Genomic DNA, 17,391 nt, shown 5'->3' on the forward strand with positions numbered 1-17,391 from the left:
CAATTCCAACTAAAACCATATAGAGTGGAAAAATAAAAATAAGGCAACTAAAATAATGTAGTTGCGTAAGTGTGTGGTCATCGCGAGACACAGCTTCGATCTGCTACAGCGTGGAAAAACGTAACACATGTAAAAGCGCCCTAAATGCTGCAGGATTGTGAGTCTCTTGTATTATAGTGTAATAAGTTGTTGATCTTTCTAATGAATTTTGCATTTCATATCTTCACTATTTTTAAGATCTTAGTTTGCTGTGAGTTTGCTTCTTTACTAGAGTTGTTTCCAGTCTAGAAAATCATTGGCTGTCTATGCTGCCTAACTTCCAAGCTGATGTTCTCTTCAAGGAGTTGTGCCAAGTTATAAAGTTATCCTTGGTCCACAGGGAATAAGGAATAACTTCCCAGCTTCGAGTCCCACACTGTTCACCTGAATGAAAGGGCACAGCAGCCACTTCACTGCATTACCTTGCACAGGGTCATCTATATGAGTGTGTCTGTGCTTTGTACTGCAGCTCAACCATGTTCAGCCCCATTCACAGACTTAGTTCTTAGTTTATTTATACACTTCCAATCTGGTAGCCACCGTTCTACAAGACAGTAGCACTAACCACTGAGCCACTGTCCTGTTCATTTAAAACTGTAATTGCGGCACTGGGTAAAGAGTAAATGAATATAAAAATGTTTGTTTGCTGCACATATGACATATTTATTGCATCAAATTGATTCATACGTTTAAAAAGAAGTGAACTTAAAAGCATCAAATACATTACTTTCAGGCAGGCGAATGTGGATCCGCCTTGCCACACACTGATTTGACTTTGGGCGGTCTAAGGAGGCAGCACTTGGGAAACCTTGATTTTCAACCTTGACACCTCCAAGTAGGATTTGGTCTTTACTGCAGGGTCCCCAAGATGCTATGTCCAGAGATGGTTTCAGTTTTGTGGTTCCTGGTGCTGCACAGGGCCAATGTGCAGTACCTGGTGGTGTAAACTCAGACTTCTCAGAATAACTAGCAGTGGTCAGGACGGGCAGCATAACTTCAGAAATTATATCCAGGCAAAGGTCAAGGCTGGTAGCCTACAAATAGCTAAGTCCAAAATGTAACCGAGGTCGGGAGCACAGAAATCAGGAATGTCAACAAGCAGGCAAAGGTCAGAACCGGTAAACACATACCAGGGCTTTGTGACAATGGATGGAGTCAATTTCAAAGACATTCTCCATGGAGGAAGGATGCCTAATATAGCTAGAGGTTTGTGGTGATTGGTGGGTAACAGGCTAGGGAAGTACCTGCTGGCCTTTTTAGCTAGCTATGCTGTGTGCAACATGAAGATGAGTGTGATGCCCAACCATGGCCACAGCAGCAGGTGAGCAAGCTGGGCAACAGTGGCACCCCTGAGGCCCCCTCTGGCCCCCTCTTTTTTGCTGAATAAAATTTTTTGATGTGATCAGGAGCATTTCAGGAGGCGTTTCCAGGTCCTCTCCTCTGGACGATAAACTTTCCAATCTACCGGAAAGAAGAGCTTGCTTTTTATCTGTCCTTGACTTCAAATTCCTCAGAAAGAGCAGAGACTGCAGAGGGCACAGTAGACTGATAATACCAATTAGGGATCAACAGTTTTAGGAGAGAAACATGAAGAATTCAGTTCTTCTAGAAAGGTACAGACTAAATTTCTATGTGACTAAATTGATCTGCTTAAGAACTCAGAAGGGACCTAGGAAGCGGGGTGCAAATGTGAATGAGGCCATCCTAAGACATATATTTTTAAAAGATAACTGCACTCTGTCCTCAGGGATGTATTTGGGAAGAATTCACCTTGTTCTTTCTTCAGTCCGCTTCATCAAATTCACAGTAGTAGTAAGAGAGCCTTTAGTCATGTTCCAGTTTTATAGGAATTCACAGTGGCATTGATTTACAGCTGACATATCAGAGGTGGAAGAAACAGGCAGAGGAATTTGGGCATGCTGACCATAGATTATGAAGAACAGGGTAGATCCTTTGGACTGGTTCACATGATTATTGAGTGAAAGTTCAGGCCAAGAGTGGAGTAATGACCAGTTATCTTGCTGGGATGACATAAAATAACTGAGAAACAACTCAAAAGTTTGTAAAACTCAACTCAAAAGGTAAAGTATGCTTTACCTGGACATTGAATTGAGGATGATATGCTGAAGAAAAGTCAAGTTTAAACATTCATCAGGCTGCATAATGCTCTCTAAAATATAGATATGAATTGTCCACCATTGCCATAAAGGGAATTCCTTGCTGTTTGAAAATGTGATCCACAAAGACACAAGCCAGGTGGGAAACAGAAGGCAGACCAGGTAGGGAAATGAAGTAAGACGTATTGGAGAATCTGTTCACAACTACTCAGCTTACAGTATTGCTGGGAGAATTTGGAAGATCAGTGACAAAGTCCATGGCAATGTGCAACCAGGGCATCTGTGGGATAAGGGTAGAGCAGGCTGCTGGAGTGAGGGATTTTTTGGTGCTAGCCTGGCAAGCAGAATGATGAAGTGATCTAGAGTATCTGGGAGCCAGAAAAATGTTCGTCTTTTCATGGTTAACCTCTTGGAGATGTTCTCTAAAACAAATATCAAATCCAGAGCCCAGATAGATGAGGTCCTCCAGGGTGGAAGGTAGATCTTTACCAGCTAGTTTATCTTTAATCCCTCTGGAGAGCCCCTCCCAGAATGCTGTCATTCCATTCCAGTTCTGCTGCTAATGTAAGAAATTGTATAGCATACTGACTGATAGTTTATGACTCTTGCTGAGGGCGTAGGAGTATAGAAGCGGTAAAAAAAAAACCCAGCCTGGTTCATCAAATACAGTACAAAGAGTAGTCAAGAGTGTCTGAAGATTGATAATTGTGGCATTATTACATTCGCATAACAGATTTGCTCATACTCAGGTTTCACCAGACAAGAAGGAGATATATAATGCTATCTTGGTACAATTGGTATAGTGCTGTACAAGTTTGAGTTCAATGTGTATCTGGCATTGATTCAAAAAACCATAGCAGGACTTAAGATCTCCATTGCAGTGTGACGACTATGGAAGCTAGGGTACAGAGGCAGGAACAACTGCAGAAGGCAAAAGCATAGTCTGAGTGGCTAGTTTGGTGCTTTATTGATGGGTTAACTGTATGAACACGTGCGTGGCAACTGGAAATACTACTTGAATAGCAGCTTGCATGGACTATGCATTCTCCAAGGAGCCTTGATGGGCTGTGACATTCTGGGCCAATGTGCGGTACTTTATGGAGTAAACTGAGATTTGTCCAGACTGGCAGCAGAACTTCAGTAACAATATTCAGGCAAAGGTCAGAGTAGGCAGTAGGCAAATAGCAAAGTCCAAAAAGTAGCTGAGGTTGGGAGTATAGAAATAAGGAATGTCAGGGAGTAGGTAAAGATCAGAACTGGAATACAAAGGCAAGGGCATTGTGACAATGGATGGAACCAATTGCTTATAAATCCTGTATGAGGGGAGGATGCCTAAAATAACCAGAGATGTGTGGTAGTTGGTGGGAGACAGGTTAGAGAAGTGTGTACCGGCCCTTAAAGAGACGGAGAAGGAGAACGTACAAGTTCTACAGGCAGACATCAAGAAGTGAGCTGTGGGGCAGCATGAGCATAAGAGTGGTGCCCAACAGCTGCCCCAGCGGGCAGCGGAGGCATGCTGTGACTATTATAATCTTCAAATGAAACAGTTTGGTTGAATAGAATATTAGCTAAACACGTGATGAAATAAAGTTAGGAAAAAGCTGACACAATAGCAGATTTATAAGTTACTAATGAGTTTGATTTGCTTCTAAACAGATACAACACAACAATTTACTCTTCTTCATTGTTCGGTATAATTTCATTGGTACAATGAACAAGAAAGTGGTGAGTAACAAACTGTAATAAGTTTTATAATTCTTAGATGTTCTCCTTGAACCTGCTTGATGAGATTATCATATCTTTACTGATTTATACTATCTTACATAATTTTATTAGGTTCAGTTTCTGCCTTGCTTTCCACTATACTAAGCATGGGTGAAAAGTTATTAGTGTATTGGCATGATGTTTAATAGACAGCTGATGTAAATGACTTTTCTATTGTAATAGCAACTCATTATAAACCATTCTAAATGGCAAAATGCAAAATGTTCTTGTGCTGAACGTTATAGTCGTACTTGAACACCCTATATTGTATACAGCATGTTGTGAAGCACTACGCGTTTACTTCTTTGAGGAGTACTACATATCTGAAAATATCAAAGAAATGTATATAATTAATGCTCACAACAAAAATCTGAAACAATGATGTTTCCCTGCTTATACGACATCAGGAGCAATGGAAGAATATGATGCATCTCAAAATTCTCAAAAAGTCATTAGCGTATATACATATTATTCTCTGCTTCAATAAGGTATATTAAGAATATGGAGAGTAGCTTTGAAATAATTTTCATTAAACCATTAGAATATGGTCCATAATTTCCTATCATCCAACATTCATGAAGAAATGTAGTTCTATTCTGGCATCCCTCCATTGTCCAAATTCTTTTTGTTCTGAAAGTTCTGAAAATGACTAAATTCAATAAAATTGTTCAGCATGTGTTAGGAAAAGGTACAAATGCATACAGTGCTAGAATGATGTATAGGCCTTTAGCTGCTAATTTGTTGAGAGTAAGATTCTTCTATAGAGCTTTCATCACGGTTCTGTAGAAAATCACTTATTAGTATGCCAACCCAGCCCAGTAATTGTGAGTCATGGTAATCAAGAGTTTTTTGCAATACATTTTTATTAGGATTTTACAATGAAATAGAGAAATAACAATATTGATTACCAAATAAAAGGGAAAGCTTGTATACCAGTACTCGCAAACAAAATTACATTATTATAGCAATTGGAGGAAAAGAAAGGGAAAAAAGAAGTTCAGAATTAAAATAGCAGGAATAGGAGAACAGTGCTCAAAGTTACAGCTCACTTAGTCATGGAAATATTTAAGCCATGGATTCCACATTGGATAGAAACTTTTCAAATTGTTTTTTCACAGGACAAAAAGATTTTCATAAACAGTATGTTCAGAGATAAAGATACTGGGAGATCTCCAGTTCCTAGTCGGAAGAAGCTTGGCTAAAGGAAGGATGTGTTCAATAAGCTTTCTAGAGTAAAGTGGTTTTTATGCCAATCAAGAGCAATGCACTTGAAGGTTTCATGGGAACTCTTACTCCCTTTATTTTTCATATAAGGAGAAGGACCTCTTTCCAGAAAGAGAGAAGCATGGATTCCCAAGAATGATGGAGCAAAGAGCCTGCATGGCTGTAATTCCTCCAACATAAGTTGCATGACCTAGGGGAAAGTCCCGCCAACTTTGCTGGGGTACAATACTATCTTGTGAGGAGTTTATAATGGACCTCCAATAAGGAGGCACTACCAGTAGTAAGGATGTATTGTGCCAAACTAAAGCCTTAGTCAATTGTTCCACCAAAAAGTCTTTCTCCAAATTCAAAAAGTGAGCTTTCTTGAAGGCTTGCATGTTCTCTTCTAGCAATTCATAAATCTTTAGCATATTTATGAGAGATTGTGACTATGCATGGGATATAACATCTAGTAGCAGTGGAGGAAGCGAAACTTCAGACAAAGAAGAGTCCCTAAGAAAAGAGCAGATTTGCCAATATTTAAAGATGTCAATGTGAAAACCAATCTCTGTATATAAAAAAGGTCTAAGATATCATGAATACCTTTCCAGGACCACTCCTTAATGCATTAATTAGGAAGAAGATACTCCAAAACCTCAATGACCTGTTAAAGTACCTTTGATGTTGATTTTGTTCTAAGCATTTCTGCAAGAGGCTTCATTACTACAATAAATAATAGAGGGGATATGGGCCATCCCTGAGGGGTCCTATTAATTATTTGAAACGATTAACAAAATAAAAAAACATTTACTAGAACCTTTGTAGAGGGAAAGCCTTAGAAGGCCTGTCTCACTCTAAAATTATTACCAGATAAGCCAAATTTGAGTAAGGTGGAAAAAGGAAAGTCCCAGTGCAATCTATCAAATGCCTTTAGAGATGAGCGAGCACCAAAATGTTCGGGTGCTCGTTACTCGGGACAAACTTTTCGCGATGCTCGAGGGTTCGTTTCGAGTAACGAACCCCATTGAAGTCAATGGGCGACCCGAGCATTTTTGTATATCGCCGATGCTCGCTAAGGTTTTCATTTGTGAAAATCTGGGCAATTCAAGAAAGTGATGGGAACGACACAGCAACGGATAGGGCAGGCGAGGGGCTACATGTTGGGCTGCATCTCAAGTTCCCAGGTCCCACTATTAAGCCACAATAGTGGCAAGAGTGGGCCCCCCCCCACTGTCAGCATAAAGATCGTTCTCCTCTGCCATAGCTGTAACAGCTGTGGCAGAGAAGAACGATGTTTGCCCATTGAATTCAATGGAGCCAACAATACAGCAGGTTCCACTGAAAGCAATGGGCTGCCGGTGATCGCAGGATGAATTGTCGGGAAGGGCTTAAATATATAAGCCCTTCCTTGCAATTCATCCAGAAATGTGTTACAATAAAAATATATACCGGCGTATAAGGCGACGGGGCGTATAAGACGACCCCCCAACTGTCACCTTAAACGCTGGCAATACAGTGGAGCAAAGAATAAAAATCATTACAGCTGTGGCAGAGAAGAATGATTTGTCTTCTATATGTTCTCAATGGGGTCGGCGCTGCTGCCGCTGGCCCCATTGAGCGCATATAGAGAAGAGAACAGAAATCGCAGATCGCACATAGGTGCGATCTGCGATTTCTATGGCCTAAGAAGGACCGTTGGGGTTCTTGAAGCCTAAAATCACTCCTAACACTCTCCCTATAGCAGCTCCGGCATCAACAACACTTTCCCTGAACTATGTCAGAATGCATCTGTGGCAAGCCGCGGGAGGGGCAGATTTTAATACTCGGGTGACACCTAATCTCGCCAGCCACTCACTGCAGGGGGGTGGTATAGGGCTTGAACGTTGCAGGGGGAAGTTGTAATGCCTTCCCTGTCTTTCTATTGGCCAGAGAAGCGCGCAAATTTCTCAGGGAAGAAAATGAAAGTAACCCGAACACCGCGTGGTACTCGTTACGAGTAACGAGCATCTCGAACACGCTAATACTCGAACGAGTATCAAGCTCGGACGAGTATGCTCGCTCATCTCTAAATGCCTTCACTGCATCCTAAGCAAGGAGCAGAGAAGGCATTGAAAAGATCCCCACCCCAGCAATAAAGTGTATTATTCTCCTAGTTCCATCCAACACTTGTCTACCTTTCTTGAAGTAAACACTGTGCTAAGAGTTTGGAATAAATTGTTGAGTAAAGATATTGGCCTAAAATGTGCAGGAGAATCAGGAAGATTATCAGGTTTTGGAATTATGACAATGGTGGCCTGGAGCATTTCGCCAGGAATCTTGCCATGAAGAATAGCACAATTAAATATCTTAATGAGGAGAGATGAGGGGACAAGATAGGTTAAAAAACTGGCAATATTCATCAACAAAGCCACCGGGGACCAGGGGCTTTTTGAGATTTGAGGGACTTGATCACCCCAGAAACCTCTAATGTGAGGTTAGGAACATTAAGACTATCCAGTTGTGATGAGGACAGTGACAGGAGATATTTTTTTTTCTTCCAAAAAGGACTGAATTAAAAAGCTGTTAGGTTGAAAAGTGGACATGTCATATTTAAGGTTATATAGGCTGGAATAGAAAGAACTCCATTGATCTGCAATACCTTGCGGGTGCAGTATTTTAGCATTAAAACCTTCTGCCATCAACAAATGAAGGACCCTTGCTTTTGCTTGTTTCGGCTTGATTTTACCGGCCATTAATCTGGTGTGTTTGTTGTGGGAGATACAGTATGACATGCGGGAGTAATTTAAGTACTTATCATAATCCTCCATTAATACAGAATGCAAATTGTACCTTAATTTAAGGAGGTTAGTGTGTAAATTGTCCATTGGGGAGCGCTGAAGCTTTTCTTCTAAGGCTGTGATTTGAGTTAAAATATCATTAATACAAGATTGCCTAAGTGTTTTATGTTGAGAGCTTAATTTAATCATAACGCCTCTTATGAAAGCTTTGTGCACATTCTAGATAGAAAAGGCATGCGTGTCAGGCATATCATTGTGTCGAAAATACTCAGCTAATGAGTCGGTGATTTTTTTCTCTGTAAAAGGGCTGCTTCATGAGAAATATGTTATTGTGCCAATGTGTTGGGAACAGAGTTGTCTATTGTTATATATAAAAAAAATGGAGAATGATCCGACCATGTGGCTATTTTATGTCGGAAAATTTTAACTGAAGAAATGGACTTTCGGTCAACCTGTTAGGTTGTGCTGCTGGGACCTGTAGTTTTATGGGTTCCCAGGAGCATACCATCACAGCTGTGGGATAATTAAGCTGGCTTGGTGTAGAGTTTCTGCAGCCAGCCAATCCTCTCTGGTCTGCTGCACATAAATACCAGTTTCTCTGATTAGAGGATGCTGGTCATTTCACTAAATTTACTCATTGTGTGTTGTTCCCACTCAGAGCTAGTGCTATGCATGTTAGTCTGAAGTGTCTCTCTCACCTTCACTGAGGATGGTCTGGACACCTGTTGTCCCTATCTGCATCTTATGCAGACCCCCTCTCCCTTCCCTCAAACAGGTGTGGCCTTCGGATGTCTAATGTCACGTGTTGTCAGATGGGTGATTCCTGCCACAGTTTTTTTTATGTCAGCACGGTGGCTGACTCTCTTTCCCCTAGGTGTGAGGACATTTGGACTATCTATGGTTTACTAGTTGTATGCATGTGAGTTCTGAGTGGGGTTACTGTTCTGTGTGGTATGCATTACCTTGTGTGTTGGTGTGAACAACAATGTGGTCTCTTGGGTCTGTTCAGGTGGCCAGACATGTGTTGTATGAACAGTCCTGTTCTGTGTGGTATGCATGACCTCATGTGTTGGTGTGAACAGTGACATGTGCATTGGGTCTGTGCAGGTGGCCAGACATGGGGTGTATGAACTGTACTGTTCTGTGTATAGATGTGAACAGTTATGTTTTTTCTGTTTGATTCATCTTGCTGGGTTCCTAATCAGGGATAGCCAGGTCTGAGATGAAGACAGTGGGGCTGTCCTTATTAGGACTCCTACCCCGCTTTTAAGCAGGGGTGACCCACTTCCCCTGATTAGTAAGGGACAAGCTTCCTTCTGTCATTGCATGGAGTGGTGTAATTTGTCCTTGCGAATACTATGTGAGTGTATTTGTGGTTTTACTAGGACACCATTTTGCGTCCGTGTTGAAGTGTGGTGATTTGGTTCTCCCAACAGACATAACACAAGCAACAACAAATCTATCTGAAAAAAAGAATTATGCCATGGGAGTAAAATGTAATGCGCTAGAAGTTAAATTACGTCTTCTAAACATGTCATAGAGATCAACCTTTTTGAGAGAGGAGTAAGCATATGAGATGTTCTGTTGCTTGCCATGTTTAGTCATATTATCTATCTGGAATTATGTTAAAATCACCTCAGATTATAAGGTTCCCTTTTTGAATTTTTCTAATTCTTTTAACAACTTTATTTAAAAAAACGAATCTGATCAAGTTTGGTATGTAGATATGCACCAAAATTATGGGAGAATTATAAAGTAATCCCAACAGGACGAGGAATATCCCACCCTGGTCCACTATAGAGTAGTTAATACTGAAATCAACATTATAACTAAAAGCAATTAGTACCCCGGCTTTTTTCCTGTCAGAACAAGCAATAAAGATTGTTGAGATATTTTTTATGAGAAAAGGCAGGGCAGCAGTAAGAGGAAAAATGTGTCTCTTGAAAGCAAACTGTGTCTGCTCTACTAAGTAATGTCTCTTTCCGTGCTAAAGAGCTCTTAAAAGGGGAATTAAGCCCCTTCGTCTTCAAGGATAATATTTTAAGTGACACGGCTATAGATTGAGAAGTGCTATTTAAGGTGGAACCCTAGCTGGATGTAGTAAACGGAGAATGTGCATAAAATAGGAAGACCTGTAAAGTGTAGCAATTTGAGAACAAATGTTAAGTGCATTTATCTTGGAGCAAACGATAGAACAATGTTTAAATAAGTAAACAACTAACTCTAAACGGGGGTATAGTGGAAGTCCCAGCAGGACTGTATAGCCTGCAATATATGGGGGGGAGAAAAGTTTACCTGAGAGGGAACAAGACCTCTACAACCTGAGACGTAGAAAGTAAGTATCGCAGTGGAAAGATGTTTTCATTGCCCAATCATGTGAAGGCTTCGTGAGGCATTTTAGGGAGGTCAACTTCTGTTGCTCTGGATAATGCAGTCCCCATGTAGCAAGTAGCTTTAGAAAGGACATGGGTAGATCCATCCTTGTGGAATAGTAGTTTGGTAGAAGAACCCATTTATAAGACAGAGGTGATGGGGGTGAAAAATCTTCTTATCTGGTTTGTCACTTGCAAGAGGTCAGAAAAAGATGGATTTCTGCATAGGGTTCAGGTAAGATAACCGCTTTGCGTGAAGCAAATGTGAAGGCCTCCTTGACGTGGAAAAAATGTATTTGAGCTATGACATCATGTGGAGTATTTTCTCTGAAGGTGGGAGGCAGGCTAGGTACTCTGCAAGAGAGCTGGATGTAGTAACTTGGAGAGGTCTCTAGACAATCCTTCTTGGTCCATTATCAGGCCACGCCCCTCCATGAGCTGTATTTTTGAAAGGTACCATGTACTTTACCATGAACAGTATTGAAGAGCTTATAAAAGTTTCTAGGTGGAATGAAATTGAAAAAAATGCTTTTGTGACAGTTTTGGAGGATTTATGGCATTCAAAATGCAGTAAAAATGACACTTTAAGGCCTCTTTCTTGCGGCCTTAGGTGTTATTACGTGCGCCCACCCGCTCTGTTAAAACCCGTAAATGGGCGCACAAATCTAACGTTTGTGCACCCGTTCAGACGGCCCAAGCCCAGTGCATAGACGCCTAGGCCGCAATGCCATTGGGCAGGGAGAGACATCTAGCTCTGTTAAGCTGTCTTTCGCTTCCCTCCCCCTTGCTGGCTCACCTACTCTCTCCTCCACTCTGGCTGTTTGCAGTGGGAGGGGGCGGGGGAGGGGCAGAGCTAAGCACCCGTCCCCTGCCTGCCCCTTGTCCGCAGCCAGCAATGGGATGGGGCAGAGCTTAGCTCCACCTCCATCCTACCCCCTTCCATTGCAAACAGCCGGAGGGGAGGAGAGAGGAGGAGAGAAGGGGGAGGGAGTTTAGCAGTCAAGCTGCTAAACTCCCTCCCACATCCCTTCTCCAGGTGTTGCTGTCATTGGCTTCCATAGAAGTCTATGTAGCGGCCGACATATTCTGGGCAGAAAGATAGTTCCAGGATTATCTTTCCTGCCCGGTGTAAAAGCGCTCGGCGCTATATTGGTCAGCCGCTTATATGCCACAGGAATACGTCTGTGTGATCTGATGCATTGGAATACAATGCATCAGATGGAAGCGTATATTGTCCGGCTGTGAAAACAGCGGCTAATATGCGCTCATGTGAATGAGCCCTAAGGCCTCTTTTACAGGGGTGGTGCATCATTTTCCTGGCCGCACTGTAGCAGAAAAATGCACGGACGACAAAAAACAGTGATCGAGTAGCAGCTAAAATTAGCGTTTTCTCTTCCATTTCCACGCCCAGGTGCGTCATATTCGCGAAAAAAATACGCTGCAGCCTGGAATTCCCTTGATTGGCAAAATCTTCTGAATTACTTCTAATGCCTAAATACAGCCACCTGTCATGTTTTCGCAGCATTGGACACGGGTAAACTCCCCCCCTTCTTTTTTCTGCAGCTCCCAAAGGAGCTTATATCAGCTGAAAGATAAGGCAAGACACATCTTTTCCGGCTGCGTATAAAAGCGAATGACATATTCGGTCGCTGATGTCCTATCTTTCACAGCGCGCTGTTTTTATGCAACTAAAAATCGACCATCTGAATGAATACATTGGAGACCAATGCTTCAGATGCTCGTAATTTTTTATTGTGGTTAAATTAGATGCGTAAAAATGCTTGTGTGAATCAGGGCTCTTTCACAAGAGTGTATATTGGCCCGCCGTTTTCACGGTCGGACGATATATGCTGTGATCTGATGCACTGGATTCCAATGCATCAGATCACAAGGCCGTATTCTCGCAACGAAAAAGCGCCCAACCGGCCAATATAGCGTTGGGCATTTTTACGTTGGGCCGAAAAGATAGTCTTGGAACTATATTTTGGGCCGGAATATGTCGGCCGCTGCATAGGCTCCTATGGGAGCTCATGACAGCGGCCAGAGAAGGGAGGTGGGAGGGAGTTTAGCAGTGTGACTGCTAAACTCTCTCTTTCTCCTCCCCTCCAGCTGATTCCAATGGGAGAAGGTGGGATGGGGGCAGAGCTAAGCATTGCCCCATGCCGCCTCCTCCCATTGCTGGCTGTGGACAAGGGGCGGGACCGCACAGAGCTAAGCTCCCGCCTCCTGCCCACCCCTTATCCATAGCTATCAATGGGAGAAGGCGGGAAGGTCCAGCACTTAACTCTGCCCCCACCCGCCCCCTCCCATTGCAGAGAGCCAGCTGCGAGAAAAAAACAGGTGAGCCTGCGATGGGGAGGGAGGGAAAAGGAGCGACGACATGTCATCTGAACGGGCGCACAAACGCTTGATTTGTGTGCCTGTTCACCAGTTTTAGCTCTCCCTGCATAGTTTGTATCAGGCGGCTGTGAAAATGGCCAGCTGATATACGCTTCTGGGAAAGAAGCCTCAAACCTGTGATTTTTCCATCAAGAAAAGCGTATCCCCGCACATGCGATTTTCATGCAAGTGAATATCGCATGCTGTTTCAATAGTAAAAATCAGAAAACGCATCGCACTCACACATCGCAAGAGGAATATGTTTCTTTATCATGCAGCCATAGGAATGAATGGGCAATATTGCCCCCCAAGAATAGGAAATGCTGCATATTTTCTATTTTTAGGCTCTTGGTCTGAGAGCGGTTTCATAAAATGAAACCACGGATTTCAATGGATTTCAGTGGTTTTGTTTTCACTAACAGGATAGCGCTGCTAAGCTATGTCAGCTGGCTCTATTGAGCCAGTTGAAGTATTTATGCCAGCTGAAGGAATTCCAGACTGCGGTGTATGCATGTGGAGAGAATACGAGATTTAGCCGGGACTTGGTCATGACCCCATCACGTCCATGTAATTTTTTGGCCTGCCGAAAGTCACAGCACTCATGTTAAAGAGGCCTAAGTGTCATCACCAAACACTTGCTTATGCTCTGAAAGTCAGCATGTTGACATGATAATGTGGAATGTAACGTAGATGTCACTCATGTAAGCTAATAAAAATGAACTTTGATTTATTGATTCATTAGGCGGAATATTTATTATCTTGTCATTATCAGAAAAGTATAATCACAGTCTGATTAGTTTGTTGAACATGTGATTACCTAGATAGTAAGTGATTAGCCATCTTGGCAGCATAATTTTGTATTCATTTTTTCCATGGTGCATAGTTAGTCAAATAACAGTATTATCTTCAGTTCAAAAGTCGCTGATTCTCATGATTTTCTGTCATAATGACGTGAAACAGAGCAAGGCCATCAGTATATCATGCACTATAATTTGGAATCTAATTGGTTCCTTCTTTTCCTTAATCTAATTGTATAGTTAGCTAAATGTTAATCCTTCTTACTATATGTCTCATTTAGTTAATTAGCATTTATATATTGTATAATTCAGGTATACTACTTGGAAACGATAAGGAAAAACTGAGTTTCAGTTGAAGTAATGAATGTGGTAGATAACTGTTCATAAAACACACTGACAGAACTATAGCATTTTCATTTTGGGCTGCATATTAGATGTTATTGAGATGTTAATGATGTATTTAATTAAAACTAATGCTAAAAAAAGTTTTCCAAGTAATTTTTTATAATGCTGGTAATGCGGAAAAATAATAAAACGCATTATACTCACCCATCTAGTGTTGGGTGCCGTCTAAAAGCTGAGGCCTCATCCACAAGAGCGATGTCTTTGCCCATTAGGGGCGTGTGAAAAGAGCGCTGCTATAAGAACCAATGGGTTTCTATAGAAGTAGTCACATGAAGGAATGTTATACGCACTAAATACTCACACCTATCTTTAGTGCAGTATAGCTGCGATATTTTCACGTGTCTATACTGCGCTAAAACAGCACTCATGTGAACGAGGCCGAATGCGTTAGCTTGGCCGGCCGGGCACTTTTATGGCGGCCAAAAAAGATAGTTCAGTAACTATCTTCTGGTCGGAATATGACGGCGACTTCCATAGACTCCTATTGGAGCCTATGGTAGCTGCCGGAGAAGAGAGGTGGGAGGGAGTTTAGCAGCATGTCTGCTTAACTCCCATCCCCTTCTCTCCTCCTCTCTGCGCCTTGCTAGCTGTTTGCAATAGGAGTGGGTGGGACATGGCAGGAGCTAATTGCTAGGCCCCACCCACCCTGCCCCTCCCACTTCTGGCAGCCAATAAAGGTGGAGAAGAGGAGCAGCTTAGCACACTAGCTCCCACCCTATCCCGCCCCCTCCCCTTGCCAAGAGCCGGCGAGGGGGTGGAAAGGGGAGGCAGTTTAGCAGAGCTAAACTGTCTCCCCCCGCCCGATGGTATCTCGGGCTCTGCGTATACTCACTGGACGCGGGCCATCTGACCAGGCGTTAAAACAGGAGTTTTAACTCTCAATTACACGATTTTTGGCCAAGCTGTGGTCCTGACATGGCTGGCCGAAAATCATCACACCCATGTGAAAGAGCCCTTAGGGTGTTTTTAGACAAAACAATTCTCATTTGCATGAGCGAACAAGCCAGTGACATCATTGCCAGCTTGTTCTGCTCTCGTCCAATCTGTTTAGACTCATTGTTGATTCGATTAGCAAGAATTGTTGAGTATCGTTCAGTGTTTTACATTCGCTATGTGAAACAATCAATGTTTAAACTGAACGAGAAGTGGACGAGCCAACGATGATTTTTATGCCTCCATAAAATGAATGACTAGCAAGAAGTGCACGATTCTCATTCCTCGGTCAGTCATTGGCTTGCATTTAGACTGATTTTCTTTCACTTTTGCTTATTTGAATGATAATCGTTTCATCTAAAAGCTTCTTAAGGCCTCTTTCACATGAGGACCTTTGTGTGCATAAATCACGTGCGTAAAAAACTGTCAGCTATTAGAACCAATGGGAATGTACAGATGAAGGAATTTTAGACATGCAAAAAACATCTAAACATTCTAATAGGTTCTAATAGCCGTGAGTTTTTTATGCACATGATTTTTGTGCATGTAGGTCCCCATGTAAAAGAGGCCTTACACTACAGCTTGTACACAAAACCAGCAGGGTGGACGAAGAGCTGGTGCTAGAGGCGTGGGGATACAGGATGGCTGAGTATAATCTGTTTTATTACTCTTCCATGTGGTCAGCATTACCAAAAGAACCTCAAAAAATCCCTTTAAAATGGTACCATACATCCATTCTATCTGATCTCTATTACCTAATTATAGGCCTATTTGGTACTCTACTGCGTGTTCCAAGGTAGTGCAACTTAGTTCTGTGTGACCTCTGATAACTGATACTTTTCTTGTTTGGCTATGTTCCTGTTCCTTCACTCTCCTGCTTAAAATGATCCCTTTACATGGATCGATCAAGCCCGAATGCTTCTTTGAACACTCGTTCACCTGACAACTGAGCCACGAAAAAAGATCAACAATGAGCTGACAAACAAGTAAACGCTTGTTTGGCGGCTGGTCGCTTGGTTTCAGTGAGCATAGAAATGTTTGCTAATCAGCTATAAAGCCTATGGGGACAAATGATCATAACTGGAGGGAAAATAAGATGAGCGCCAATCAAAATGTGTTTTGATTGGCATTCATTGGATTGGAGCAATAACTATGCCAGGTGGACTATTAATTCCACCTGAACTGAAACTGCTTACTCCAGTTTCCCCAGTTCATTATGTTTCTCCATTGATTACTTATTGTCAATCTTTTATTGTTTAAGGCTGCATTCCCACGAACGTATATCGGCTTGGTTTTCACACCTAGCCGATATACGTCGTCCTCATCTGCAGGGGGGGAGGATGGAAGAGCCAGGAGCAGGAACTGAGCTCCCGCCCCCTCTCTGCCTCCTCTCCGCCCCTCTGCACTATTTGCAATGAAAGGAGGCGGGACAGGGTGTGGCTAAGTTCCAAGAATTAGCCCCGCCCTGTCCCACCTCTCCCCATTGCAAATAGTGCAGAGGGGCGGAGAGGAGGCAGAGAGGGGGCAGGAGCTCAGTTCCTGCTCCTGGCTCTTCCATCCTCCCCCTCCTGCAGATGAGGACGACGTATATCGGCTCGGCGTGAAAACCGAGCCGATATACGTTCGTGGGAATGCACCCAAAATCTCATGGACACAGTGCTTACCATGATTTACAATAAAATGTGGAAACAAACAAACAAAAAACCTTATGTATCACTAAAAAAGCGAATATATGAACATTTCTCCAGAACACATTACCATAATTAACATCTTTATCATATATGTTCTTAGAGTTCATGATGTTTCTTTTTACTGTATGTATATTCCATTTCCCTCTATTCATTGTCAAGCAGCAGTAAAGAGATGCTAGGCTCCCACTGCACTGATAACATAGAGGTTAGTTTTACAATATACTTTCAGAGCTGCAGGGAATGGACCGTTCATCACCTGTGTGTGCCTGCTCCCTGAGATGGGGGAGCTGTAATACAAGGAAAAATGTTTCACAGACCTGTTTGGTATACAAGTGCTGAGATATAAAATGTTCGATGGTCTCTATTTCCTTGTGTTTTGTGGTTTTTATTGGGATTAGAAGCTTTTTTTCAAAATGCTGCATGATGTAGTTATGTTGCTTTTTCTGGCTCTTTTCCAATAGTCTTTTCTATTGGCCAAAAATAAAAGCATATTTAGCAACATCCACTATAAATAGGTGGAGGATGTGCACAAAGACAATATAGTACAGGCTGTGGAGCTACACCCGCTACACATGCAGTGGCAGCTGACAGTCTTGTACAGCTAACAATCACCCGGGACCAGATATTACTATGATCCTGACCATTTAAACCCTCATATGCGGCTGCCAGTAGTGACTGTGACATTTTAGTGGTTAGACCAAGGAAGATTGGTTCCAGTCTGCACTTCGCAATAGCTGGGTGCCAAGATGTTTTAATGGCAACTGAATGCTAGCTTAGTACTCTCAATACACCCTGTCAGGAGGTGGAAAGTCTAGAGAAAGCATTGTTGGACGCGAACCGGTTGTCGTTTGTTGTACCTCGTCCTTAGATGTGCTTCTACTGTGATATGAAATAAAGAAATTGCCGTTATCTTA

The 17,391-nt window shown here is 42.4% G+C and overlaps 1 protein-coding gene across 1 annotated transcript in view; it reads right to left on the reverse strand.

Annotated features, from left to right (window-relative positions):
- Positions 1–17,391, reverse strand: part of LOC136577905 (ectonucleotide pyrophosphatase/phosphodiesterase family member 7-like) — a 72,721-nt gene that overhangs the window by 17,711 nt on the left and 37,619 nt on the right. Inside the window, exons 2-3 of the mRNA XM_066577822.1 lie at positions 16,795–16,944; positions 2,374–2,715 (exon numbers count right to left, since the gene is read on the reverse strand). Coding sequence (XP_066433919.1) covers positions 2,374–2,715; positions 16,795–16,944 — 492 coding nt within the window. The remainder of the gene's footprint in view (positions 1–2,373; positions 2,716–16,794; positions 16,945–17,391) is intronic.

The sequence above is a fragment of the Eleutherodactylus coqui genome, chromosome 8 (genome assembly GCF_035609145.1).
Source record: "Eleutherodactylus coqui strain aEleCoq1 chromosome 8, aEleCoq1.hap1, whole genome shotgun sequence".
Lineage (NCBI taxonomy): Eukaryota > Metazoa > Chordata > Amphibia > Anura > Eleutherodactylidae > Eleutherodactylus > Eleutherodactylus coqui.